At 38.2% G+C, this 27166-nt stretch overlaps 1 protein-coding gene across 4 annotated transcripts in view; it reads right to left on the reverse strand.

Moving 5' to 3' along the window:
* LOC124642683 (ankyrin-3-like) overlaps positions 1-27166 on the reverse strand; it is a 137342-nt gene that overhangs the window by 70473 nt on the left and 39703 nt on the right. For 3 of the 4 annotated variants that reach the window (XM_047181283.1, XM_047181285.1, XM_047181284.1), the window contains exons 2-8: positions 24732-24839; positions 6213-6315; positions 5703-5896; positions 4906-5061; positions 3271-3472; positions 1360-1484; positions 663-809 (exon numbers count right to left, since the gene is read on the reverse strand). In XM_047181283.1, coding sequence (XP_047037239.1) covers positions 663-809; positions 1360-1484; positions 3271-3472; positions 4906-5061; positions 5703-5896; positions 6213-6315; positions 24732-24839 — 1035 coding nt within the window. Of the gene's footprint in view, positions 1-662; positions 810-1359; positions 1485-2850; positions 2999-3270; positions 3473-4905; positions 5062-5702; positions 5897-6212; positions 6316-24731; positions 24840-27166 lie in introns of those variants that run through there. The other variant, XM_047181286.1, reaches the window with a different exon arrangement.

Below are 27166 nucleotides of genomic sequence, written 5' to 3' on the forward strand. Positions count from 1 at the left end.
ATGGTGAAATGTTTGAAAAAATTATTTTTAAAAAATCGTTTTTCTTTGAAGCCTGGTTAAAAAAAAAATGCGTACTTAGTGTGCTTCGAGCATGTATGTAGAAAACCACCAGTGTGAAAACAGTGTAAAAGCAACAAAACTTACCAGACACGCCAGGCTAAATTCAACCCTACTACGTAACACATAAGTCTTACCTTGACTTTTCCGCAAAAAAAAACACAAATATTGTCAGACGGGCCACACTAAAATTAACCTAACCACCTAACACATAAAGCTTTATGTCCCTTGTATGCACCTTAACATGTTGACCAAGCTAAATTCAACCTTACCACCTAAGACATAAGGCTCACATAGAAAGCCTACAACTGTTGACAGGGCAAGCTAAATTCAAACTTGTCACCTTTATAACACAAAGTCTTTTGTATGCGTCTGGACCTTGACCGTAAATAAAATAAGAGTCATAAAAGCCACCACATATACCAAGCTAAATTCAACTCTACCACCTAAGACATAAGACTCATAAAGAAGACTTACAATTGTTGACAGAGCAATATAAATTCAAACTTGTCACTTGTCTTTGGTTACCTTAACATGTCCAAAAATAAAAGCCACATATACCACCAAGCTAAATTCACCCTTACCACCTAACACATAAGGCTCACCTTAACATGTCCGCAGTGCGCGGCCACGTGCAGCGCGGTCAGGTAGTCGACGGTGACGTCATCGATGGGAGCGCCTTCAGCCAGCAGCACTTTGGCCGTCTCCACGTGTTCGCCTTGCACGGACATGTGGAGAGGGGTCAGGCCGTTCTGTAAATTTGAATTTGGAATTGGTTAGATTTGAATGTCGTGGTTTGGATGTTTGAATATGGAATGTGAGTGTGTTCTAGAACAATTTGAAAATAGCTTCTGCTCTTGTGTTGATTGCAATAAACTACAATTGAATATTATATTTATGAATTATTTATTTCAAGTTTTTAATAGGCGTTAAGACAAGGTAAAAAATAGTGATTCAAATTATCGTCCACATTTTAGATTGGCAAAAAATATTGGACACGTATTTTTTATTTGAACAAAACCTAAATATAACGCAACAGAGATCGAGAGTGGTAGGTTGTGACGTAGCACAACATTTAATCGTGTCGTATCTTCCTTGTTATTTTTTTGTGATAGACAAGAAAATACATGTCTATTATTTTATCTAAAAGACGGACTAATTACTTTTCTTCATTCGCCATGCCTATTTTAGAAGACAATGCACTATAGAAATGACGACATCAGCAATGGCCAATATATCTTTTGGAGCACACACTTTTTAATTTGTTGAAATATTTTCTTAATATACTTCATCGTTTTTTACCTTAGTTTTACTAGTAATAGGCGCCCCATGCTGCAGCAGTCGCGACACGACGTTGCTGTGGCCCGACCGCGCCGCGCAGTGCAGCGGCGTCAGCCCGTCGCGTGTCACCGCCGCTATGTTAGCACCTGAGGATAATAAAAAATGAATTAAAAAAAAAAACTAAAAAACACGCTAGTCATGTATTGTCATTAGAGCTCAGAGCGTGTGTAAAATATCATCCTAATCGAATACCAGAAGGCGAAATGGTGGAATAAAATCCCCAACTACATAAAAATAAATTTTGACTAGCATACACCTCTCTACCCAGACATATTTGAGACCAAATGCAGAGCCTAGTCTTTTACAAAGCTATGTTGCGGTCGGCTTCCAGTCTCATTGGCTGCACCTGTGTATCTATCAGTTTTACATAGAGCCATTGTAGTATTTTTCTACGCTTATGAATATCAAATGACAGCATTTAAAACAAACAATATTTCTATACAGCAAAGTGCGTGTGACCTACCAAACTTTCAAATGCCATTAAATGGTTTAATGATGCTGTAATTACTGCATTTTTGTATACAAAACGAAAATGTCGGAACTTTCGTTAAAAAACGGCGCGAAGAGCAATTTTTCAACTTCACATTTTCACGACGGTAGCTTCACGCGAGACAAATTGCCAAATTATAAACTGAAATTCCATTTTTATTATTATCTGTCAATGTCTACAGCTGTCAAACGTGCTACAACTGATGTTTGATTGACAACGTATCGTGAAAAACGCCCAATTAAAACGACATTCCTACAATATGATATTTCAATCATATACGAAACATAATTATGAGTCGCGTGATAGTAAAATATGTGAACATATGTAATTATTGAGTCATAGCGATGAAAATATTACGTTTGATTTATACTGTTTGTTAATACTAATGTGTTTTCGTTCCTTAGTTTTAATTGTCCGCTAAATGGTGCGATTTGTGCGAGAGATTGTTTAGATGTTTGCGATATTGTAGTAGGTACCGCATCCATCATGTGCGGTGATGATTAACTGGTGTGCAACACGATATATTCAGTCAGGAGCATGAGTGTCCTACATAGATCAAACTGAGTGGTACATTGTAGATTTAAGTTTTGGCTATTGGTTCAGTTGGTGGTACATATTCCTCATCCTTTTTATTATTGATGAGATGATTGATTGAATGAGCTTTTTTTGTAAGCTTGTATCCCAGGACCTGCCGGATACCGTGACACACATTCTCCGGACACAGGCAGTTCAACGCGCTCAAATACTTAAGTTTTGAGTAAGTAACTTAACTAACTAAATAGTAGCTCACAATCAATTCCAGAGTATACGCATGTGACTTATACATTCCGTTGCCCGCTGACCCTTATCGCGCAATTTACGGAACCGTCATAAAGTTTGACCACCAGTTTGGCCGACGGCAGTGGGCGGCTATGTGTAGACGACGATGTGCTAGGTGAAGCCGGACTGGCAGCATGACCTACCATTCTCCAGCAACAGGTCCAGCATGGCCAGCTGCCCCCACTTGCTGGCCACGTGCAGCGGCGTGATGCTGTGCTTGGCGGCCCTGCCCGCGTCGGCGCTATGTGTAGACGGGTGAAGCCGGACTGGCAGCATGACCTACCATTCTCCAGCAACAGGTCCAGCATGGCCAGCTGCCCCCACTTGCTGGCCACGTGCAGCGGCGTGATGCTGTGCTTGGCGGCCCTGCCCGCGTCGGCGCTATGTGTAGACGGGTGAAGCCGGACTGGCAGCATGACCTACCATTCTCCAGCAACAGGTCCAGCATGGCCAGCTGCCCCCACTTGCTGGCCACGTGCAGCGGCGTGATGCTGTGCTTGGCGGCCCTGCCCGCGTCGGCGCTATGTGTAGACGGGTGAAGCCGGACTGGCAGCATGACCTACCATTCTCCAGCAACAGGTCCAGCATGGCCAGCTGCCCCCACTTGCTGGCCACGTGCAGCGGCGTGATGCTGTGCTTGGCGGCCCTGCCCGCGTCGGCGCCGGCCTGCAGCAGCGCCCGCGCCACCGCCGAGTTGCCGTAGTGGGCGGCTATGTGGAGGGGGGTGAAGCCGGATTTTGAGCATGCGTCTGGGTTGTGTTCGTTCTGAAATTAAGAATAATAAAGGGTTAAAATGTGTCTGAAACTGTACAGTCACAGGTACGTTATGTCGACTGATCTTTTTGTGGATTTAAGTTCCGTGAAAGATAAAGGTACGTTTTAGAAGTGAGCTGCCAACTCCAACTGTCGACCGTACGTGCAGCAACTGCATGACTTCTGACGATATCTTTGAGCGGCTGCATGTGCCGCTACCACTTCGATCCAAAACGATTTTATATAAATAAATACAAACCAGTAGTGCAGCTATATTTCAATTACTACATCTAAATTCAATAAATCAGAACTAAATAACATGCGGAACCGATTCAGATTTTTTTTTATGTGGACACTCAGGACGGTAATAAAGTGCTCAGTTGCATACCACAATATGCATAACTATGTGCATTATCCAATAAAGAGGGACTTCGTTACCACGGTTATTCCATCCTCCGAGCCTTTTCCCAATCATGTTGGGGTCGGCTTCCAGTCTAACCGGATTCAGCTGAGTACCAGTACTTTACAAGAAGCGACTGCCTATCTGACCTCCTCAACCCAGTTACCCGGGCAACCCGATACCCCTTGGTTAGACTGGTGTCAGACTTACTGGCTTCTGACTACCCGTAACGACTGCCAAGGATGTTCAATGACAGCCGGGACCTACAGTTTAACGTGCCATCCGAAACACAGCCAATGGTGTCTAAGATATACTTAGAAGGTACATACAAACTTAGAAAAGTTGCATTGGTACTTGCCGGACCTGGGATCGAACCCTCGCCCTCATACTTGAGAGGTTGGTCCTTTACCCACTAGGCCACCACGACTTACCACGGTTATTATACCACGCTTATTTATAGTTCAGTTTAAAGGTCATGAAACATAATGCTAATAGGATTAACACGACCGTAGTTACCCAATTACAGTTGACATTTTTATTTTTCCAACACCTTGTATATTGCTTTGAGGCACGAGTAGAACGCAATTATTTAAGTAACTAAACCTAATCCTTAGAACGAGAATGCGCTGAATCTATTATCTTTACTCTGAATTGGTAGTAAGTAAGGGTTATTTTTCGGTAAATGTTTTACTTTTAGCGTTGTATAAGTACCTACTACTGGCTACAAACTGTCCCCAAAAGCACATGTCATCTTTTGCATCGGTAGTTGTCAATTGTTTGAGGCACCAACCGTAAAAACTAGCGATGCCGTCCGAAAAACCATCCAGTACCATAAAAATCCCGAAAAATATCCCTGGGAATGTCACAGGCACTTTTGTAATGAGCCTCCGTAACTCAGGACCCGTAAGCATCTCCAGTCTTCGAAAGACCACAAAATCCGGTGGTATAAAAATGCTATCACAGCTCGGCCACCACGCGGTCGTGTCCCTGCTGCATGGCTACTGCTAGCTAACTGTCCCTAACAGTGTACTGCAGTAGGAGGTACCTCGAGCAGCAGCGTGGCAGCTTTGACATCGTTCTTCTTGGCGGCGATGTGCAGCGCCGGCAGCCGCACCTTACCGCGCGTGTCCGACTCCAGCAGTTCGGCCACCACGCGGTCGTGTCCCTGCTGCATGGCTACTGCTAGCGGGGTGAAGCCGTCCTGAAATTGAAAAGAGACGTTTTGCTTTAGTATTTGCTTCACCTTCATAGCCTTGTACTAATTTATGTTAGGGTAAACAAGAATCAATTTACGAGAAAGACAGTTACTACATATTTTTGGTACAAAAAGAAATAGATACGGAAAGACGGGACTGGGAAAACTTTACATCCTCTTCTATCACCGATTAAAAGCACCACCTCAAAATTTTCAATAACCAACACTTACTTCTGTATCTGTTCTGTTATGAATGTATGTATGTGGTGCATCTTCACACACCCCGCATGGTTCTCCTGTGCCGCCATGTACAAAGGAGTGAGAACCGCTGTTTTTATATAGACGACATTCGGCATACCAACAGACGTGACTAGGAAGACCCTTCCCGGTAAAAACTACAATCTACATAAAATTTTCAAAAACCACAATACTCACTTCTGTAGCGAGAGTCTGGCTGGCTCCGGCAGCTAGAAGCATCTTGACACACCCCGCATGGTTCTCCTGCACCGCCATGTATAAAGGCGTGACGTGAAGCCCGCTGCTTGAATATAGACGACATTCGGCATACAGAAAGGGACTAGGAAGTGACTCTTCCCTTTCTGGTCAAAACTACAATCTACTTAAAATCTTTAATAACCAATACATACTTCTGTAGCAAGAGTCTGACTGGCTCCAGCAGCTAGAAGCATCTTCACACACCCCGCATGGTTCTCTTGTGCCGCCATGTATAGAGGTGTGAAGCCCGCTGCCGACTGCGCGTCGGCCTTCGCCCCCGCGGCCAGTAGGGCTCGCGCCACCGATTCTTGGCCGGCGAGACATGCTATGTGGAGCGCTGTGTTGCCTGAAATGGATGAGGATAGAGGTTTTTAGAGTTTTTGTGGTGGTAAAAGCTGTAGAATAGCGAAAAATATCTAAAAGACCTTATTTGGTACTACTGTGCAACATTAATGAGTTATTTAGTATCCTAGGTCATCACCCCTTACTATAAGCCCAGTGAAAACATCTCCTAAGAGAACTACAAAAAAAGCCTTAGAATTGGCTAACCGCCTGGAATCGCGCACGTTAAAGTGGATCCCAACGCGGTTATATACAAAAGTGGTTCTTCTTTTTTTTTCCTATGTATTATAGAAGTCAAGAAGTCATTTGAGTGATTTTACCTTTTTTAGTAGCAGCATCAACTGTAGCGCCTCTTTTCAGTAACTCCTCGACCACGGAGATGTGTCCATCTTTAGCGGCCAGGTGAAGCGCATTCAGCCCGTTCTGTGAAAGAAAATCACCCTCATTAGTCTTAGAGCAGCTTTACAATGGCAAATAAGGAAAGTATGTGTTGTTGTGTCCGAACATAGTTATATATAGATGACATCGTCAGCGGTTTTCTTTGGCTGGATTTGGTTTGGACCCCCAAACTGACTCATTGTAAATATAGACGTGAAAAGTGTTGATTTAATTTCCTTAACATTGATAAACGATTTTCACATTTACTTTAAACTTTTAGTAAGAAGGTAAACAATAACTTCATCACGAACTCATAGGTTAGGTTCAGCAGCCTCAACAAAACCTCAATACTTTTAACTCCGTAACTGGAAATAATGAATACCAAACTGGTTTTCAGTCTGACTGGAAACAATAGCTTACGATAGATGCTAATAAAGTTGACACAATGGCTAATTAATGGGAGATTGTTGCCAGATAACATGTGAAAGGTTTCAGCAGGATACGTCCTAAAACGTTTGTATTGTTAGTAGAAGTTCTGCTTTGTTGTAAAGTTTTCGTCAAATAACTTTGCGGCTACTAAGTTGGGTAGCTGTTTGACTTGTGTAAGTTGGTAAGTGACTTCAAGATAGTCATATACACATGATAAAAACACTACACTAACTCTCTTTTAAATCAGTTTTCCGCTCTTTAGGCAGCCGTTTAATGGCTCATGTATGCTCAGTTTTATTTTTTGTAGAATATTATGCTGTTTCTCAATATCAATCATCTTTAGATCGGCAGTAAATTGACGACTCTACGTCAAGATCTAGTTACAGCGTATCCATTTTTGATGCGTCAAACATTTTACCATCTATGGTAACAGGGATTCCGCTCTGAAAACTACCAATCTATTGAAATATAAATAATACGAAGTGAAACAGAGCGAAAAAAAATTATAATGATTAATTATTGAGATTTTCGATTCAAAACGATAACGCTCAATGGATACTTTATGCATTCCTGGGAATTAATTATAAAGATACGCATTAATGCGTGCTAATGGTCGCTGTTATATAATATAACATTCCTTCCTATGTGCTTATTTACCTTTTCTTCTCATATACCTACTTGTACTTTATTTTTACATTGTCAATATTGTTTACTTTATTTATCTTTCAATCTTTGAACTCTATTTTACTAACGATTTGTATAATGTATTATTAATATCTCATGTACCTCATTTAGGTTACAACTATTTACTGTTCTCAAAGGATGTTATTAAGTAATTAGCCAATAGTGATTATTTAAGTTGTTATTTACTTTTCCATTGATTTCTTCATATAAATACGTGCCCTTAAGTTAAAGGAAGTCAGTTCTATTCCGACATTGTATTGTTAAACTTGTAATCTAATCTTAAATAAAATAATATTTTATTTTAAAGTCGTTTTTGCCACTATCACATAACAAATTTGGCGCAGTCGGTAGGATCGCGTGTGCATAAAGACGAAGTTAAACGTGTAGACTCCAAACGGTCAAAATCGCCTAGTGACGAAGCACGGTAGCTGAAGGCTTTTAAACAACTTCGCCGGACCTTCGAGTAATGAAGCTCAGCATCGCGACCAGTATTTCACTGTTATGGTAAGTGGCCTAAAACGCATATTGCTCTGCTACCTCTCTATTTCCCATTGATCATTCAATCCTAATTCCTTAAATCTTATATTTTACATTCAAAACCTCATATCACGATGCCAGACACTAAAGTCTCCCCCAACTCAGAGATGGACCTAGGGACTCTCTTAAAACTAATTCCTGACTTTGACACCTCGCAAAATTCTCAAGTATATAGATTCATTCGGTCGTGTGACTCCGCGTTTAACCTTGCTTCAGTACATCAACAGACAGTTCTCTTAACGTACGCCTTAAATAAGCTCACTGGACCAGGTTCATCAGACGTCCATTCTAAACAATTTTTTAAATGGTGCGACCTCAAACAGTTTCTTATCCAGAAATTCTCCCAAACAAAAACGCTAGCTCACTTAAATCTAGAACTACAATCCTACTTCTAAAAGCCTCAAGAAAGCATCACAGAATTCTTCCTTCGTGTTGATTTATGTAGAAGCAAAATTATAGAAAAACTAACAGCCGAAATCATAGATTCTACGTTAGAGGGTCGTAAAGCTACTACCGAAGAGACGGCTCTCAATGTATTTGTAAACGGTCTAAGTTCGGACATAGGGATGATGCTTCGCGTTCGTTCTTTTGAAAGCCTATTGGATGCGGGAAATTTCGCAATTCAAGAAGAAAAAATAAGAAACATGAACAAAGCCAGACAAGTTTTATATAATATCCCTAGCAGTCAGATTAAAAACCAATCGGTACAACCAAAAGCCATTCCACAATTTAGAAACTCACCTAAGCAATGTAATTATTGCAAAAAAATGGGTCATCTGATTTCGGAATGCCGAAAAAGAGAATACAACAATAGTTTCAAAAATCAAATACCACAAAATCAACGCGCAGCAGTTCCATCCGCGAAAATAAATAATTTAAACTCAGAAGCGGCCGAGGTGTTGGGCATGCCTTCGGGAACCGCTTCAGCCCACTCTTACAATGTCCAGACAACAATACCGAGTCTCGAAACACTACAAATTCAGTAATTACCAACTCCGAAAAACATACTTCCTCTTATCCAGTCCTTCGGGGACAATTTCGTGACGCTAGCACTCAAACTACAACCACGAAAGAAGTATCGGTTCAAACACAATTACATCCCAAATCTATTTCAAACTCAAATTCTAATTCTATGTCTAAATCCAAATCTAAATCTATGCCAAACTCAAATACTAATTCTATGTCAAAATCAGATTCTAAAGCTATGTATACTGAACCCATTACTATCTCTACGCTAAACGTACCTCCAGAAAATCTTCTACATTGCCAATTCCACGTTGAAGGTAAACCGGTAACATTACTTATCGATACAGGAGCCGCTATATCCGTCCTTAATAAGGAACATATTGGTAGTGCCCCTCTAGACCAATCGTGCGTCGTATCGATTGTAGGTATATCTGGTAACCAATCTTCTATTCAAAGCTTCGGTAAAGCTCAAATCTCCCTAGATCATTTCCCGAAATTCAACTTTCATATAGCAAACCTCAACATTAAAGCAGATGGTATCCTGGGCAATGACTTCATGAGCAAGTTCAATGCCAATATCTACGTACAATCAAAAACCATGCGTATACGAGATCGTACTTACAATTTATTTCATATTGAAGAAAAACCAACCGAACCCGTAGATAACAAACAGTTCATAGGTCGACGATCTGAAACTGTTATCACATGTTGTACTAATGATATTCAAAACGGACCCGCCTTAATCGAAAAACAAACAATTTGCGACGATGTCACTATTCCTAACGCCTTAGTCACAGTAAAAGATAACAAATTCCTAATTACTTGTGTAAATTCCGGTAACAATGATAAACTTGTGTTAATACCTAGAGCTCATGCATCAGAACTAGTCGCAATAGAATCTTCAAATAATATTCCAATAAATTCAACGAATACACATACGTTTAATGACAAACGAAACAAAGTAGACAAACTCATTCGCAGAGATCACCTCAATGAAGAAGAAAATCAATCTCTAAATAAAATTGTCATGGATTTTTCAGACATCTTCATCACAGAAAACGAACCTTTGACATTCACAAACCACACCAAACACACAATCCCCACTACATCAGACACGCCAATTAACACAAAGACTTATCGATTTCCGTATGTGCATCAACAAGAAGTAAAATCACAAGTCCAAAAGATGCTAGATCAAAATATTATTCAACCAAGTTCATCTCCTTGGAGTAGCCCAATCTGGGTAGTCCCCAAGAAACTAGACGCGTCAGGGAAACAAAAATGGCGTATAGTCATCGACTATCGCAAACTTAACGATATCACTATAGGAGACAGTTATCCTTTGCCCAACATAACTGACATTCTAGACAAGCTGGGCCATTCCATTTACTTCACTACCTTAGATCTTGCCTCGGGATTCCACCAAATTGAACTTGACCCTAAAGACATCCCGAAAACAGCCTTTAACACACCATATGGACATTACGAGTTCCTTAGAATGCCATTCGGTCTTAAAAATGCCCCTGCTACATTTCAACGTGCTATGGATAGTGTCCTCCAAGGTTTACAAGGTGAACGTTGTTTTGTCTACCTAGATGACATAGTAATATTCGCATCCAGTCTCCAGGAACACGAACAGAAACTTACTGAAGTTTTCAACCGACTCAGGAAAAACGGTCTGAAAGTCCAACCTGATAAATGCGAATTTATGCGGAAAGAAGTAGCTTATTTGGGACATATTATTTCTAGTGAAGGTGTCAAGCCAAATCCAGACAAAGTCAGAGCGGTCAGAGAATTTCCAGTTCCTAAATCTTGCAAAGACATAAAATCATTTCTAGGCCTTGCAGGTTATTACAGGCGCTTTATAGCAAACTTCAGTCGGATAACAAAACCTTTGACCGGACTCCTGAAGAAAGACGTACCTTTCATTTGGGGTGAATCCCAACAACGCGCTTTCGATACTTGCAAAAATATTCTCACTACATCCCCTATATTACAATATCCAGATTTTAGTAAAGAATTCGTTCTAACAACAGATGCCTCGATTTACGCTATAGGTGCTATTCTCTCACAAGGTGAAGTCGGTAAAGACTTACCCATAGCATATGCTTCACGTACACTCAACAAAGCTGAATCTAATTACTCTACAATAGAACGCGAACTCCTTGCAATCGTATGGGCTGTAAAACACTTCCGTCCTTACTTATTCGGCCGAAAATTCAAGATCGTTACCGATCATAAACCTTTAACATGGCTTTTCTCCATCAAAGACCCAGGTAGTCGTCTCGTCCGCTGGAGATTAAAACTAGAGGAGTATGACTACGAAATTATTTACAAAGCAGGAAAAATTAATACAAATGCAGATGCATTATCACGCCCACCAATAATGAACTCCAATATCGTAGATCTATCTTCAGACGATCCACCGTCTTCCGATTCTACTGATTATCTACAAATGAATTACGAACATTTTACATCTCAAGATGTTTCTTTCAACAGTCCGAAATTAAAAATATCTCCTGATAATCTCTTAGATCCACGAAATAAAAATGTATTTGTCCCCATATCTTGTCAACTCTCAGATAAGAATAATATTTTCAATGAAGCAATTGAATCTTGCTCTCAGACAAAACCTTATTTAGAAAAACCTAAATCTCTATACGATGTCGATCTCCTTATTTCAGATAAAAATCAAAACTTATACTTCTGTCCTACAAGACCTACACATTTTGATCCTTGGGATTCCGAAAGTTAGTTCAAATCACTATTATCATGTCTACAACATAACAAAATAGAATCTCTTTTTGTACCTGATCTACAAAACGATCTCACCTGTAAAATGAAAGGCAACGAACAGTTACGCATTACATCATATTTAGCCGAAATGTATAATTGTGATATTACAATCTGTAAAAACAATATAAAATATCCAAAACCTGAGGAAATTCCTCAAATACTGAAGACCTACCATGACGAACCTCTCTCAGGACATCGCGGTATCTTAGAAACTAACAGAAAAATACGTGACAACTTCTTTTGGAAAGGCATGACAAACGATATCAAAACTTACATCGATTCATGTGTTACTTGCCAGCGTAATAAAATACAACGAAAAAACTTTCAAGCTCCTATGATAATTACATCACAATCAACTGAACCATTCGAACGAGTGTCTATGGACCTTGTCTCTTATTCAGACATTAGCGATAACAATAATAAATATGTTTTAACTCTTCAAGATGACCTAACTCGATTCGTACAAGCCTATCCTATTCCCGATAAAGAAGCCGTAACTGTGGCTAAAGAATTACTTTATTTTTGTCAACATTACGGTGTTCCTAAAAGATTTCATTCCGATCAGGGCACTGAATTCATGAATAATGTTTTAAAACAATTAACAAAATTTCTCGGTTCCAACCATACTTTCAATACTGCGTATCATCCCCAAACAAATGGCGCTCTCGAAAGATTCCACGCTACCTTACGTGATCACATACGAATGTATCACAGTCGTCGACTTAAAAACTGGGACAAAATTATACCTTTTGCCATTATGTGTCATAATACCTCAGTTAATAATTCCACTAACTACACACCTCATGAATTATTATTTGGTTATAAGCCACGTCCATTTTATAATATTAAAACTATTCCCGACTATACAGCCTGTGATTATCTAAAAGATTTAAACGAACGATTGAGAATCGCTCGAGACTCAGCCCTTAAAAACTTGCAGGCTATGAAAGAAAAAGCTAAAGATCGATATGATAGTCAGATTAAAAACTTTGCGCAATATCAAATAGGTAATAAAGTTATGTTAAAAGTTCCTAATCCAAACAATTTGGACCCTAAATGGGAAGGTCCTTATCAAGTTATACGTGTTGGTTTCAATCATAACTACGTAATTCAGAAAGCCAATCGTAACCAACTAGTGCATGCAAATAGGCTCAGACCATACCATTTGCATGAAACCTTAGTTTAGTATTATATAATAAGAATAAGCAGAAAAAAAATCTATTTTAGTATAATTCATTAAATTTAGATTCTAGTTTTATTTTACTCTTACAGGGTCAGCTCTACAGCGGCTCAATCCCCTAACTCCTATAACTTTAACGATATTATACAGAATCCTTATACTAGTTTCATCATTTGCTCAATTCTAAAATTATTGTTATACATTCTTCTCTACAAGTTTTACATCTATATTAAGAACTACATTATAAGTAAACGTAAGGTTAATTCGCAATCTAACATAAATCAAATTCTGTCGCTTTCAGGGCAACCACGGGAATCGTTGCCAATCTAACTCAACCGCTGCCTACGCATGCCGGATTATTTTATAAAGAAGAAGGCTCTATCACCATATCTGATGACTCATGGAAACTCATCGTTTACCGTGATCTTAAACCACTATTTATTGCTCATGAATCCTTAAAACGTCTAGCTTCTAGATTCGAACAATTTTATGTAAAATATCCCGCTTTTCCTAATGTTCTATCCACTAAATCGTATCTTAAGACTAACCTCGATAAAATAGATAACAGACTCTCCGAACTAAATATTTACTTAGGTAAGAATTCCAGACAGAAAAGAGAACTTTTAGATGGGCTTAGTTCGTTGTTGAAATACCTCATCGGCACTCCAGATGCCAAAGACGCGAAACATTATGACGAATGTATCGATATGCTTGAGAAACGTGAACTCGATCTCACCTCTTTAATGCAGAAACAAATCCAAATAACTTCTAGTACTATTAGGAATTTCAACGAAACGATATTTAAAATCTCTTATGATGAACAGGTCATAAATGAAAACATTGATCGTTTAAATCAATACCTTAACAGTACTTCTAAAACCATTTTCGATTTAAAAATTACGGAAGATATCTCATCAATCTCAATTTTAATACTAGAATCGGTTACCAATCTCGAAAACGAGATTGACGATTGCCTCTCGAGTATTTTATTTGCAAAATCAAACATAATTCATCATTCAATCATTTCTCTTAATAAATTATATAAAAATCTTCTCTTATCCAACCACGCTAGATCTAATAAACAATTATAGTTCGGCCATTCAGAGAATGCGTTCCTGACACGTCGCGATTGAACTGACGACGTAACTTTGCAATGGCGTTGCAGTTACGATAAAAATATTTTTGCTGGTTGTTTACCGTTTTAACAATTGAGGAGCATTAAAACAACATTATTATATCAATAATCAATGAATGTTATTACGTCGTCAGTTCAATCGCGACGTGTCAGGAACGCATTCTCTGAATGGCCGAACTATAGTTAGTCCTGTTACCATCGACAACATCAATAAAATCCTAGATTCGTCTCAACTCTCTGCTTACGTGTACTCAAACAGATTAGTTTATATATTAGATTTCCCACTCATTAAACCTGAATCTTTTAAACTCTACCATATCTATTCAATCCCTATCCAACATCCCAATTCCTCTCTCTATACCACCATCCTACCAGAGCATAAGTATTTGGCCACAAACCCTAGTGGTGAACACTACGTATCCACGAGCTCCTTGGACAATTGCAAGACATACGCTGAAAGAAGAAGCGTGTGCCGAGATATCATCGTCTACAACTCTGATACACGCCCTGTTTGTGAGCTACAAATCCTACTCAGTGTCTCGAACGACATCCCCACCATCTGTACAACTACAACCTTCGCTGCACAAATCAACACATTCCAACGCTTGGAAAACAACAGATGGCTCTACATCCTCAGTAACGCAACACAGTGCATCCTTCAATGCAACAATCAAGTCTCGCATCACAACATCTACGGATCAGGAATTATTACCCTTGAAACAAACTGTAAACTTCACACGGGATACAGTACGCTGTCAGCACACCAAAGCAAGGAAGACAACATCACATTCCCGATTATAGTTCCTGACATCAGAACTGAAGATTGCTTCGAAGAAACTGAAGATCATCATTTTCCAAACCTTCTACCTATCTCAATCAACGAAACTCCACTAGACTCACTCAACAACCTCAAACATCAACTAGATAAACATAACGAAGAAATCCAGCAGATGAAACAGAAACCCTTCATCCAACGACACCAGAATAGATTTTCTTGGTTCTACTTCACAACAGGAACCCTCATGCTATCATTTTTGATGTATAAATTATTCAGAAGATGTCTAAGAGTTGCAAATAACTTTGATCGCAATAACGATGACAACCACTGCATCCAGATCTTCAACAACTGCTTCGGAAGAACATCACGACGACATCGATCAACACGTCACATTCAGAACATCCCGATGACCACGTTGAACCAAACCACAACGTCATGTATCTCCGAAGACGACAGCGACGACAATTCCTCCACTCCAAAAAGATTCGGCGCTAACGCCCAATCTTTATTCTAGGCGGGGAGGTGTTATATAATATAACATTCCTTCCTATGTGCTTATTTACCTTTTCTTCTCATATACCTACTTGTACTTTATTTTTACATTGTCAATATTGTTTACTTTATTTATCTTTCAATCTTTGAACTCTATTTTACTAACGATTTGTATAATGTATTATTAATATCTCATGTACCTCATTTAGGTTACAACTATTTACTGTTCTCAAAGGATGTTATTAAGTGATTAGCCAATAGTGATTATTTAAGTTGTTATTTACTTTTCCATTGATTTCTTCATATAAATACGTGCCCTTAAGTTAAAGGAAGTCAGTTCTATTCCGACATTCTATTGTTAAACTTGTAATCAAATCTTAAATAAAATAATATTTTATTTTAAAGTCGTTTTTGCCACTATCACATAACAAAACCTTTACCATACCAATGTATCAAATATTTATGGGTACGGTAGAACATTATTTTAAGATACGTAGATGAATTCTAAGGTCATAAGAGGGATGAAAATGGTAAAATCTGGTCAGGAAGTAAAGATTTTATGACTTATCAAACTAAGAGCAATCCTTATTGAAAAGAAAGAACTGAATGCATTCCTCGCCTTCAGACAAGAATTACTTTACTTTTCTAAGGCCTAAGTGAAAAAATGATGAATCTTGTCATCATTTTTCACCCATCACCTATCCACGGGCCAATCGCACCAAGCGTTGCTTAGCCATGTTGCTTTTAGACACGAGCACCAAAATAAAAAAAAAACAACGCTTATAAAATCACAGAACAACAATCCAGTTACGTAATCAGTAATGATCGTGGTCAGGCCTTGAACATGGCCCCCTTATGTCACCCAATTTCAACCAACGGGACTGCTGATTGGTTGCGGTTGTCAGTAAATGCACTTGAACTACTCAATGAATCTGTTTGTATGTGTATGGGCACAAATTGAATACGCATGATGCCTGGAAAAAGTAAGTGGAAGATTTGCATAAAAATATTAGACACGTATTTTTGCTTTGTAAACATTCTCAGTCCTTGTTTTAGATTTGTTAAGCAGGCTTGATTCTAATTTTCGCTCTCAAACTCATAACATGGAGATAAGAACACTTATCTAAGTAACTTAAACGTCAACTTTCGTAAGAAAACGTTGATGTTTTGTACACATTATGCAAAACCTTAACGTGTCAAGCACCTTCTGAACTTTGATCCTATGGCCTATTTCTGAGCACCTTTATCCCGTATGGCTCAGAAGAGGTCTATTATTAAACATTTACTTCAAAAAATATATAAATTGTCCAATATTTTTTGCCTTATCTGAAAAATCAGCTAATTAAAATCACTCATGTTTTAACCCCTATATCATGGCAATGAATGACAACAAAACTGCCCGTCATCAGGGTAGCTCGAGCCTCCCTTTCAATTAACTGACTGAAAAGCCTGTCAGTCTAGCCTACAGTTCAATTTCCGAATGCCGGGAGGAACTCGGTCTAGTTCTAGTGCTCGTTTATTACTGTACTGATTAGTTGTGACTACTGATTTATCTGTGCTGTTTTAATTTTATTTAGTTTTGTATGTAAAACTAGGTGACTGGCTTTTAATTGGTTTTCATGTTCTCAAATCTAGTGCAATATTTGAATCATCACCGTCCGGCCTTTTTTCAATTATGTTGGGGTCTGCTTCCAGTTTAACCAAACGCAGCTAAGTACCAGTTTTACATTGATGACTGCTATCACCGGAGGTCAGATAAGACCTCCACAACCTACATATTGGCCCGGGCAAAATGATACCTCTTGGTTGTTTTCGAATCTCCGTACATATACATATCTCCCCCGATTGATTTACAAGCGCACACGGGCTTCGAATTACACCAAAATAATGAAAACTAAATAAGTAACAAAAATAACGTTACAATTCCATCGTTAAATAATTTCAGAGCCATTGTAATTGTGCGGAACAATTAAAATGCCATTATGTTGCGAGCGAGCATTCGTCGAGAATTTATTCAAATGAATCGACTTGCGTTTCTGATGGATTTGCTCTATTATAGAAATATTCGACGTTGAATGTAAATGGAAATCAACAAAAAAATATATACATATGCTTTGCAGTATGCATATTTACACGACCCAGACATTCTCCAAACGTTCTAACATTGGTATCATAATCATACGAGAAAATCAAAATTGGAAATATGAGAAGTGTTTCGAAGTTTTTTCAGTTCATAAATTGAAACCTGGATATGATTTTTACACCTCATTCCTATGCCAAAACACAGTACATCTCATTTATATTCAGGTCCCATGAATTCTATGAAAACACAGATAAAGTAAATATTAAAGTCCTGATATTACAAGAAGGGAACTTGCACTTCAATTTACATAACATGAATTCTTCAACGCAAGGTTTCTTGCAAAGATTGTGAAAATATTTTTTGCCAATTTTTGTGGAGCAACTGAATTGCTAAAAACTATGTGTAATTAAAAAGAAGTTTCCTTTTTAATTACATACCAATTAATATGCACGCCACGCATATGAATCCAGCGTCACATATGCAAAAACAGAAGCATATCTTTTCCTAATTTAATATAGTAAGTCTGACACCAGTCTAACCAAGGGGTATTGGGTTGTCTGGGTAACTGGGTTGAGGGGATCAGATAGGGCAGTCGCTCCTTGTAAAGCACTGGTACTCAGCTACATCCCGTTAGACTGGAAGCCGACCCCAACATAGTTGGGAAAAGGGCTCGGAGGATGATGTTCTTTTCCTAATCTCTACAACAAAGATACAATGTTTAAGGCTGTATTCAAACGAAACTGATTGTCAGCCGCCGAATGTCAGCGTCTATGCACAGCGTAATAACGTGTCGTCGAAATACAATAAACTGCGTAACGGTCGCTCACATTCGGCTGCTGACAATCAGTTTCGTTTGAACGCAGCCTAATGATTCTGTTATTTATGATATAAAACCGACAGACAATAATATCTATTACATACACCGAGACGACATTACACCATAACACTCATTACATAAATCGACTTTCACAACAAACTCTTCCAAATAATTGCAAAAATATCAAATAACAAGAACGCATCAATTACCTACGCGCACATAATCGATCCTGCGACAAAATTCACTGATGCCTATCGGTGTCGCGAGTGTAAAGCGATCCTTAGCCACTGGAGTGTGACACGTTTTGTGATGAAGGCCGATCTCTGACAATGAGTAATATTATTACTTAATATAGATTTTTTTTAGCGGTCGATGCTCTGTAAGTGTCAATATGCGGTCTTAATTTTGTTCTTAAAGGTTATTGCCTCCTGGTTCCAATATTTATTCATTTATTTACTTTCTGGGGACTTAATTATCATAGGTCCTTGATACGGGTTACGCAATCGGAACTAGAGTAGACTTTATACAAAAAATCTGTTTAAAATCCCTTGAATACTTCGGTTCGATGTTCAGTTTGTCATGTTTAATAAAGAATTTGGCACAATATAATGTAGACACAATTATCTATTTACTATGTAAAAGTAAAGTAAAGCTAGTCTACTTAAAAGACTCTTTGTATCAATATCATCATTAATTTACCAATTTCTCCTACTTGAAGCTTACAAATATTCAAGTCATTTTAACGAACAGAAAATGAAAGCTCTCACTCAACTAATTACTATCTATTGAATACTATTTCATTAGGTTCAGTATCAAGTTTCTATTCCGATAATGAAAATCTAGAATATGTCGACCATTTATCGTCGAAGGCGTACAGAGAAAATTCAATTCATTTCTGCTTAAGGTTTGAACATAGATAAAGTATCGCAAACTTCATCCTTCATCATCATCATCAGCCTATCGCAGCCCACTGCTGGACATAGACCTCTCCAAGTTCATCCTTACTAATATTATAAATGCGATAGTAACTCTGTCGAGCTTTTACGCCCAAACTACTGAAGCGATTAAAATTTTTGGTACACAGTTTATCTAAAACCTGAGAAAGGACGCAGGCTACCTTACCTAGCTCGCTTCCAGGCTAACTGGGTACCAGTGTTTTACAAGGAGCGACTGCCTATCTGATCTCCTCAACCCAAATACCCGGGCAACCCAATACCCCTAGGTGAGACTGGTTGTTAGACTTCTATCTTGGGACTACCCGTAACGACTGCCCTAGTAGATGTTCAAATGACAGTAAAATACACTTACAAGTACTAGTAAAACATTCTCTGTGTTTGCCAGTATGAATCGATTAGTAAAGTACACAATTATGTATATTTTTGTGTTTGTAATACATTTAAAACAGAGCGCAGTTAAATACTAAATACACCATGACCCCTTCAGTTATCCTTGGTTAAGAACGACGTAACATTTAAACTGTTCATTAAAAGAGTTACATAAGCCGTATTCAGTTTCAGTTACAATTCAGGATGATACAGCTATTATGTATATACAGATATGTATACTAGTTTCTGCCCCCGGTTTCAACCGTGTCTCGAGGGAACTATAACATGGATAAGAAGTAGCCTATATTCAGTGAAAAGTCTGCGACAGTTCTTGTCAAAATAACTTTGCTTCTGTGAAGTTAGCCATTTGACACCTTTCACATTTGTTCCTGGTTCCTGCCGAGTACCTTTTGCACGTCCAAAGTTTCTCTGCTTACTAAGCAAGTACCTCACGATATTGAAAAAAACCCAATGTAAACTTACATAACCACAGTTGATGTTGATCTGACGGGAACTATACAGGCATTGTTACATATGACATAAGGTTCAACAAAACCCAGCATTGTACCATCGACCATGAAATGTATAATACGAATAGATGCAACAAATAGCTGTTATCTATTTTTATGATGATGATTACCCCACCTGCCAGGATGTCCTCAATATATCAACGTGTATCTGATGGCATGGACGCCAGGGTCGTGTGCGCATCGCGTTGAATTAGCATTTCTCTTCCATCTTTCTTGGTTGATTTACTGCTTCGGTTAAATTGAATTATGAATATAAAATTAATAGCGTCTTGGTACTAAAAATTTAAGGGCTTTACATCTTCAATACCTTATATTTAGTACCTATCAGCTTTCTTGTTGTGATTAACTACAGTTTTTTCTCAAAGTTAACCATCAGAACCACAGTTATGTTCAATAGCATAATAAAACATTTTACAAGCCGTTCAATAACATTTCCATTTTCCATTATAAAATTTGTCTACAGCTTCCGCCAACCCTGGCAGCACTATCTATTCAGTACGACGTTAAATGCGTGTGCGCATTTCATTCAATTTGCGTCGTTACCGTTGCAACAATCAACTCCTAAGAGATTAAAGTGAGGGTAACACGGTTTTCGAATCACTTGGGGCTCTAAACACAACATCCCGTAATGTATATTATTTCTGATATGTCTAGAAACTTCCACACAATTAACTGTCTCCCTTTCTCCGGGAACAACGAAGCTAAACTATTGCAGAGAGCAGTTTATCACTTGATTGCTTCTTTCCACGGTCCGTTTATTTTCTATTGGATTCATAGGATTAATGTCAGGTTTTATCCTGAATCCATTTAGTCTATGAAACGAGTCCTCAGAAAATAAGCTTTTACTGAGAACGAGTCAAATAGAAATTCAAACTATTGAGATAGAAACTGGATTCATGTTATAAATGTACAAAATATAAAATAGAGGCAGAAAGGCTCCGTAGTATCTACGAATATTTTAGAAGAGAAAGCACACAACAATAGAGGAATGTTTATTAATTGAATTAAGATAAGGTCAAAGGTATGTTACGGAAGAGATTTTCAACAATAATTCCTACGCACGAAATCTTCAACAAGACCCTGCATGTCGATTCTATAAAATATCACAACTCACTTCGACATCACTCTCACTTCGACTTCGATCTAAAGGTAGAATTCCGTGGACGCGACAATAGTCAACCTATGAAAATGTATGGCACCGTTGTCGAGGCCCGTGACAGTCGCGCGCGGCCGACGAATTTCGTAAGCTGCTCGCGGCATTGTCAAAAATTTAATTCTGGTTTTACTAAAATTCTATAGATGTTATTAAGCGCTAGACCATGTTGAGAAGCGTACGGCCGCGAGCGGCTCACGAAATTCGTCGTCCGCGCGCGACTGTCGCAGCCCTCGGCAGCGGTGCCATACATTTTCATAGGTTGACTTTTGTCGCGCGCGGCTGCGACAATCGCGACCCACGGAATTCTACCTTAAAGTTTCGCGATTGACATTGTCAAACTACACTAGCGCTACACTATCGAGCGTGTTGACAAGTTGAACTAAATCAAAGTCGAGATTTTGACAGATCTGTCAAAATCTGTCTATCTATAGGGGAGGTAGGGGAGAGATGGGCAGTTGGGAGACATGATCAAATCAGAATAAAAGGGGGGTCCTTTTATTCTGATTTCTGATCATAGTTTTGTTTTTTTTTATTGGGTAGTTTACGTAACCGACTGGTAACGGTGTTCATCCATAGACTATCTGTCATTTCTGTGAGTTGTCAAGAACAAACACTCGTAAAAGTACTTAAATATTTTGTTGCGGTTTCGGATCGTTATAAAGAGAAAACTAATGAAAGGTATGTGTATTTTCTATTATTAATTATTGATTGTCAAAATCTCCAGTTACAATTATAGTAAGTCGATGCAATCCACACCTATTATACCTTTAGAAGAGAGTACTACAGCAATAGTTAATGGGCCCCACGTTTTTATTTTAGTCTAATATGACCGGGACCACCTACGTAGGTTGACAGGTAAGTAACTATTTTTTATTTTCTAGTTTTCAGTGCACATAAGATAAAACCGTTTAACTTAAAAGTTTTTTTACCGATTTTTTTTTCATAAACTAAGTCAAAAGTGTCCAATGCTCCCTATGGTAGGGAGGCTTGGACATACCATGTAATGTATAATTTGTAAATGTTTGCTCTTCTTCGTCAGTGAAAATTTGTGAGGTTATAAATCTGCGCGAAAAATCCTTTATAGAATCTTGTTTCAGGTACCGTTGCCAACTTGATCTAGAGACTATTATATTTAAAATAGTGTTTAAATAAAGTTCTAAGTGTTTTAAAGTGATTAAGTGCCTACCTTTAACGATGGCTAGAATGTTTTTGCTTAAATCTTTATTAGAAGAAGCTCATGATTATTAGAATTTAGAAAAGCGTCAACAATCTGCTAGAATTCGCAGTTTATCTTTATTAACTCGCGATGATGACTATGTGAGCATATATAGATTGTCAAAGGAGCTAATTGACCAACTGGAGTCTGATTTACTGCCCCTGATAAAGCCCACAAAACGTCGAGGCAAAGGACTTACAACTCGTGTAAAAGTAAGTATTGACACAGTTTATAGTTGAAAAATTGTAATCAAGCACACAATAATAAGAAAAACACTTAGTTCTTAATAAGGAGTATTCCCTTTATGTGGTTTCCCCGCCAGCTGATATGTTTTCAAAAGACTCTGTACTTCAGTTATAATATTGGTATTCTCTTAAGCATGAAAATAACCAAATTGGTCTCAATTTTGTTTTCACTAAATCCAGATAAAGTAGGTATTACATTTTTTATTGATTTATTGTTTCACAGATACTATGTACTTTATCATTCTTGGCTAGTGGCGGTTACCAGAAGGTTATTAAAGAGGGCATCAGAACTTATTTATCGCAACCGTCTGCATCTCGTTGCATAAATGAAGTAGTGGAAGCTCTGAACAATCCGGCCGTAGTAAAAAAATATATAAGGTTTCCTCAAAATCAGCAAGAAAGGCAAATTGGCGCTGTCAGTATTTTTTTTTCGTAGGGTAAGCATAGATTATATTCACAGCACGAATTTAGAGATTTCTGTTTATTTTATACTTAAAAGCTGCCTCAAATTCCTTACAATAACAAATTATAACTAAAACATCATATTTAGCTAAAATTCTGTGTCAAAACTGATAAAATTAAAAACTGATTAATCTCGGTTGACATTTTGTCGAGTGGGGAAGTCACTAGCACAGCATTGGTCGATGTCGAGCTCACTTCACTTCGCAAGTGATTAGGTGATGTTTACAGAATGCAAAATCAAGGTCGTTCTGAATCGAATGCGAAGTGAGAGTGAATAGCGAAGTGAAATGCGAGTTGTTGTTCGAATTTTATAGAATCGACGTGCAGGCAGGCCTTGGCCCTGTTGCGCCCCGCTGGGGTTGCTGACAGTATTCTACTTGTGTAGCCCTTTCATTTGATACCCATATTGAGGGGGCTGTGCCATTTTGTGCCGGTGGCCATATTGGATTTAATTAAAGGTGTATACAAAATTTCAGACCAATCGGTTGACAGGAAGAGGGTGAAATTTGAATTACTAAATTTGATCCAAGAATAAATAATAAAACAAACGGGGTGAGCTAAATAAAACCGTTTAAATATCTCGTAATGTTGAAACTGATTGTAATTTTTAGGAAAGCTCTTTCATTATATCTAGCCGAATATAAGAAATGGCAATAAAAGTTGATAATGATCTGTAAAATCTGATTTTTTATGCAATAAATTGTGAAAAAGTGCCCATCCCTCCCCTACCTCCCCTAAAGTATGAAATGACATTACGAATCGAAGTGAAATGCGAGTTGTTGATCGAGTTTTATAGAATCCCAGTACTGATCAGCCAGTAATAGAATAATTGAATTTCCACGATTTTACGGATATAGAAATCAGAATTTTTAGTAATATGATTATAGGGTCCATTACCAGTGTCTGAGTGTCATTAAATGGCGGAGAACAAGAAGTACACCGACTATCATCATCCTCGAGCCTTTTACCAACTATGTTGGGGTCGGCTTCCAGTCTAACCGGATGTAGCTGAGTACCAGTGTTTTACAAGGAGCGACCCTATCTAACCTCCTCATCCCAGTTACCCGGGCAACCCAATACCCCTTGATTAGACTGGTGTCAGTAGTAGTCAGTTTAATTTCTACTGACTATTAGATTAGGTTAAACGCTGGCCGTAAACTAGAAATACTAAAAGCGGTACCTGACAGTGCGCAATGATAATTACGATAAATGATGTGGCTAAAGCAAACGGAAGATAAATGCAGCACTGTTTGTTTTAGACTAAACAATAACACATTTAGCTTATATTTATTAACTTGAAAGCTGTGTAACTGTAATCAATTTAGAAGGGCCCATTTAACAAGGCAGTAAGCACATAAAGGACACCAGAAGGAACATATGAGGGTTTTGATCAGCAAGACTCTGACACTCCTTTCCGCTTTAACCATATTTTTACGGACTTCAAATGTTCCAAAAAACATCATGATCATAAATAAAGTCTATGAGTATATTTCGCAGTTCCAGAAGTACTACTTTTGAGATTACCTTCTTCAAATCTTCTTCTTAAAATTGAGAATCACTCACGTCTGACACGTAAGGGTAGACATTTAAATTGAGTCCCAATATAATTTTAATATGTAGTTAAACTTACCGAATTGCATGTGTTTATATCTTTGACGGCGCCGGAGTCTAGCAGATCGACAACTGTGTCAAGTTGTCCGGCGCGCGCCGCTCGTAAGAATGCTGTGTTTGGTTCAATCTGTAAAAAAAAATCTTATTTAGTTAGGAATATTTATTATTCCGTCCAAAACCTGCAAAGAAATTGCTTCTGATAAGATCGCTATTGTAGCAATAAATCTGGTTTTTAAACTTCCGAGATTGATTGCGATCCGTATAAGAATGACAATAAAGAATATTCTACTGACGTTGTTGATGTAGCTGTAAGTATATTTTGTCGTGGTATCGCTACTTGATATAAAACGGAAACACCAGAAGTGCACAATAAGCAAAATCGGACCACAGATAAAGTAATGCAAGTAAAACTCCGTAAATTAATGGTACCGGCTCTAGACTAAAAACCGTCTAAGATCTGAATACGGAAACTACATACGCAGAGGGATTATGACAGGCTTAACCAAGAGGTTATAAGTCCAACTGACCTAGAAGAAACAACAACAGAACTACAAATGATCGATGACTCCACCAAACTGAATCCAAACATCGAGTATCGGCTGACGATTAAATATTTACTACATTTACTTTGCGTGACTTCTGATTGACTGAATTCTTCGACTACAATGAATATTTTACGTCTTATTTCATGAATGAAGGATAAACTTGCTCCAACTTTCAGGTGCCTTTTGATTCAGAAATACTACGTTTAATTGTTTTACTACTGTTGGTACTGTATTATTTATTTGATCGTGAATTTTGAATTGCCTCAGGAAACTTTAGCCTCCACGAGTTGTGACGGTTCATTGTTCTCGTTGACTTCGGCAGTCAACCTTAACATCTAAGCTTACAACTGAATTATATTTAATACCACAAAATTGTCTACTATTATGCAGCTTTTACTGATTCTAAAACACCTATTAGCCATAGAACCTTAGCATTAAATCCATCTATGTTTTCGCAAATATCGACCACATCCCACGCAGTCCCAAGACCCATACACCACCATTATATTTAACTAAATTATGTTAGTAAACTGCCGTCGTGACTGGACCTAGGACTCGTTTTAAGCTTTCTACTGATGCTAATTCACTATTGAAACATTCGAAGACCGTACTACGATTACAGTTAAGTATTGGATTGTCGATTTCACTAACGATTAACCAGATGTTTAGGGCCCAACACCCTACAGCTCGTATATCGCAGAGCTTGATAAAACGTCAGCTAGTGAAAGCAAATAAATAAAGCTCTTTAGAATTGAATAGATAGGTACTTATAGAAAAGCGGGAGCACGTGAACTAAATAAATTTACTGCTGCTGTATAAAACAGTTCAGTATTTTATGGTCTTGTTTAAATCGAATTATCCTCTCGAGAACTTCGCATTAACGGCGTCGTATTAAAACAAGTATGCTCTGAGACCATTTTAATGGTCCACAAAATAATGGTCAGGAACTTGGAGCCTCATTACAATGAGATATTAACGCGTTTGTCAGTCTATTTGTTACGGTTTCAAGGTTGAATTGCTGAATGGGTTTTAATGAGAACGCGGTAGGATACTTTTAATAAGACGCATGGTAAAGGTGGTCACAGTAGTTTGAAATAGAAGCTTAAATAGGTTTGACTATAGGAAAAATGTGTTCATGGTGTAAAACGCAGATTTGTCGGCTCTCGTGATCGTGCCCTAAGATTTCACGGCTCGATCGTCGACCCGGCCGATAGCTTATCCGTCAGTAGACGGAAAAAAACTAATTTTGCGCTCTATTTCCTTCACACGAAGGGCCGAATAATCTACTTATTGATAAATGGTGAGCTGATGGACCCAATCTGTCCGTTCAATAAAAACGCGTACCTTTGAGAGGCAGTAAATTCGGGTCGCTCATAAAAATTGTTGTATCTTTCAAACATTTTTTACCGTAGCTGTAGGTACTTTTGATATTTACTTAAATATAAAAGCTTACGTAAAACTTGAACAGTTGGTAATTTTTCGGGAAAATTCACCATTTATTGTAGGTACTACAGAAAATAGTCTATGAGAAAAATCTTCCAAGTCCCAATGAAAGTTCTCCCTTAAGTTCTTGTCCATAAATGGTGTCCGTGATAAAATCATACCTTTATTCATATCTGTTTTAATGTATGTAAAATTAATGCAAATTTTATGTAGCCTTTCTCACTTCACGTTAGATCAGTAATTATTGGCGGCTTATACTCTGAGATAAGCATGTTCTGTAGTTTCCTTTTATATCAGTTTCTCTATTAAATCTTATCTTTCTTATAGCTTGAATAATTATAATGAAGTTTAAGTTGTGTATCTATTTATGAACCTGACTAAAGACTACTAAAATTAAATTCGGGCCATAAGACGGGTCCTAACCAGAATATCACTTTTATCCGGGTGCGGGAATTAGTTATTTTGG

This window comes from Helicoverpa zea, chromosome 25 (assembly GCF_022581195.2).
Source record: "Helicoverpa zea isolate HzStark_Cry1AcR chromosome 25, ilHelZeax1.1, whole genome shotgun sequence".
NCBI lineage: Eukaryota > Metazoa > Arthropoda > Insecta > Lepidoptera > Noctuidae > Helicoverpa > Helicoverpa zea.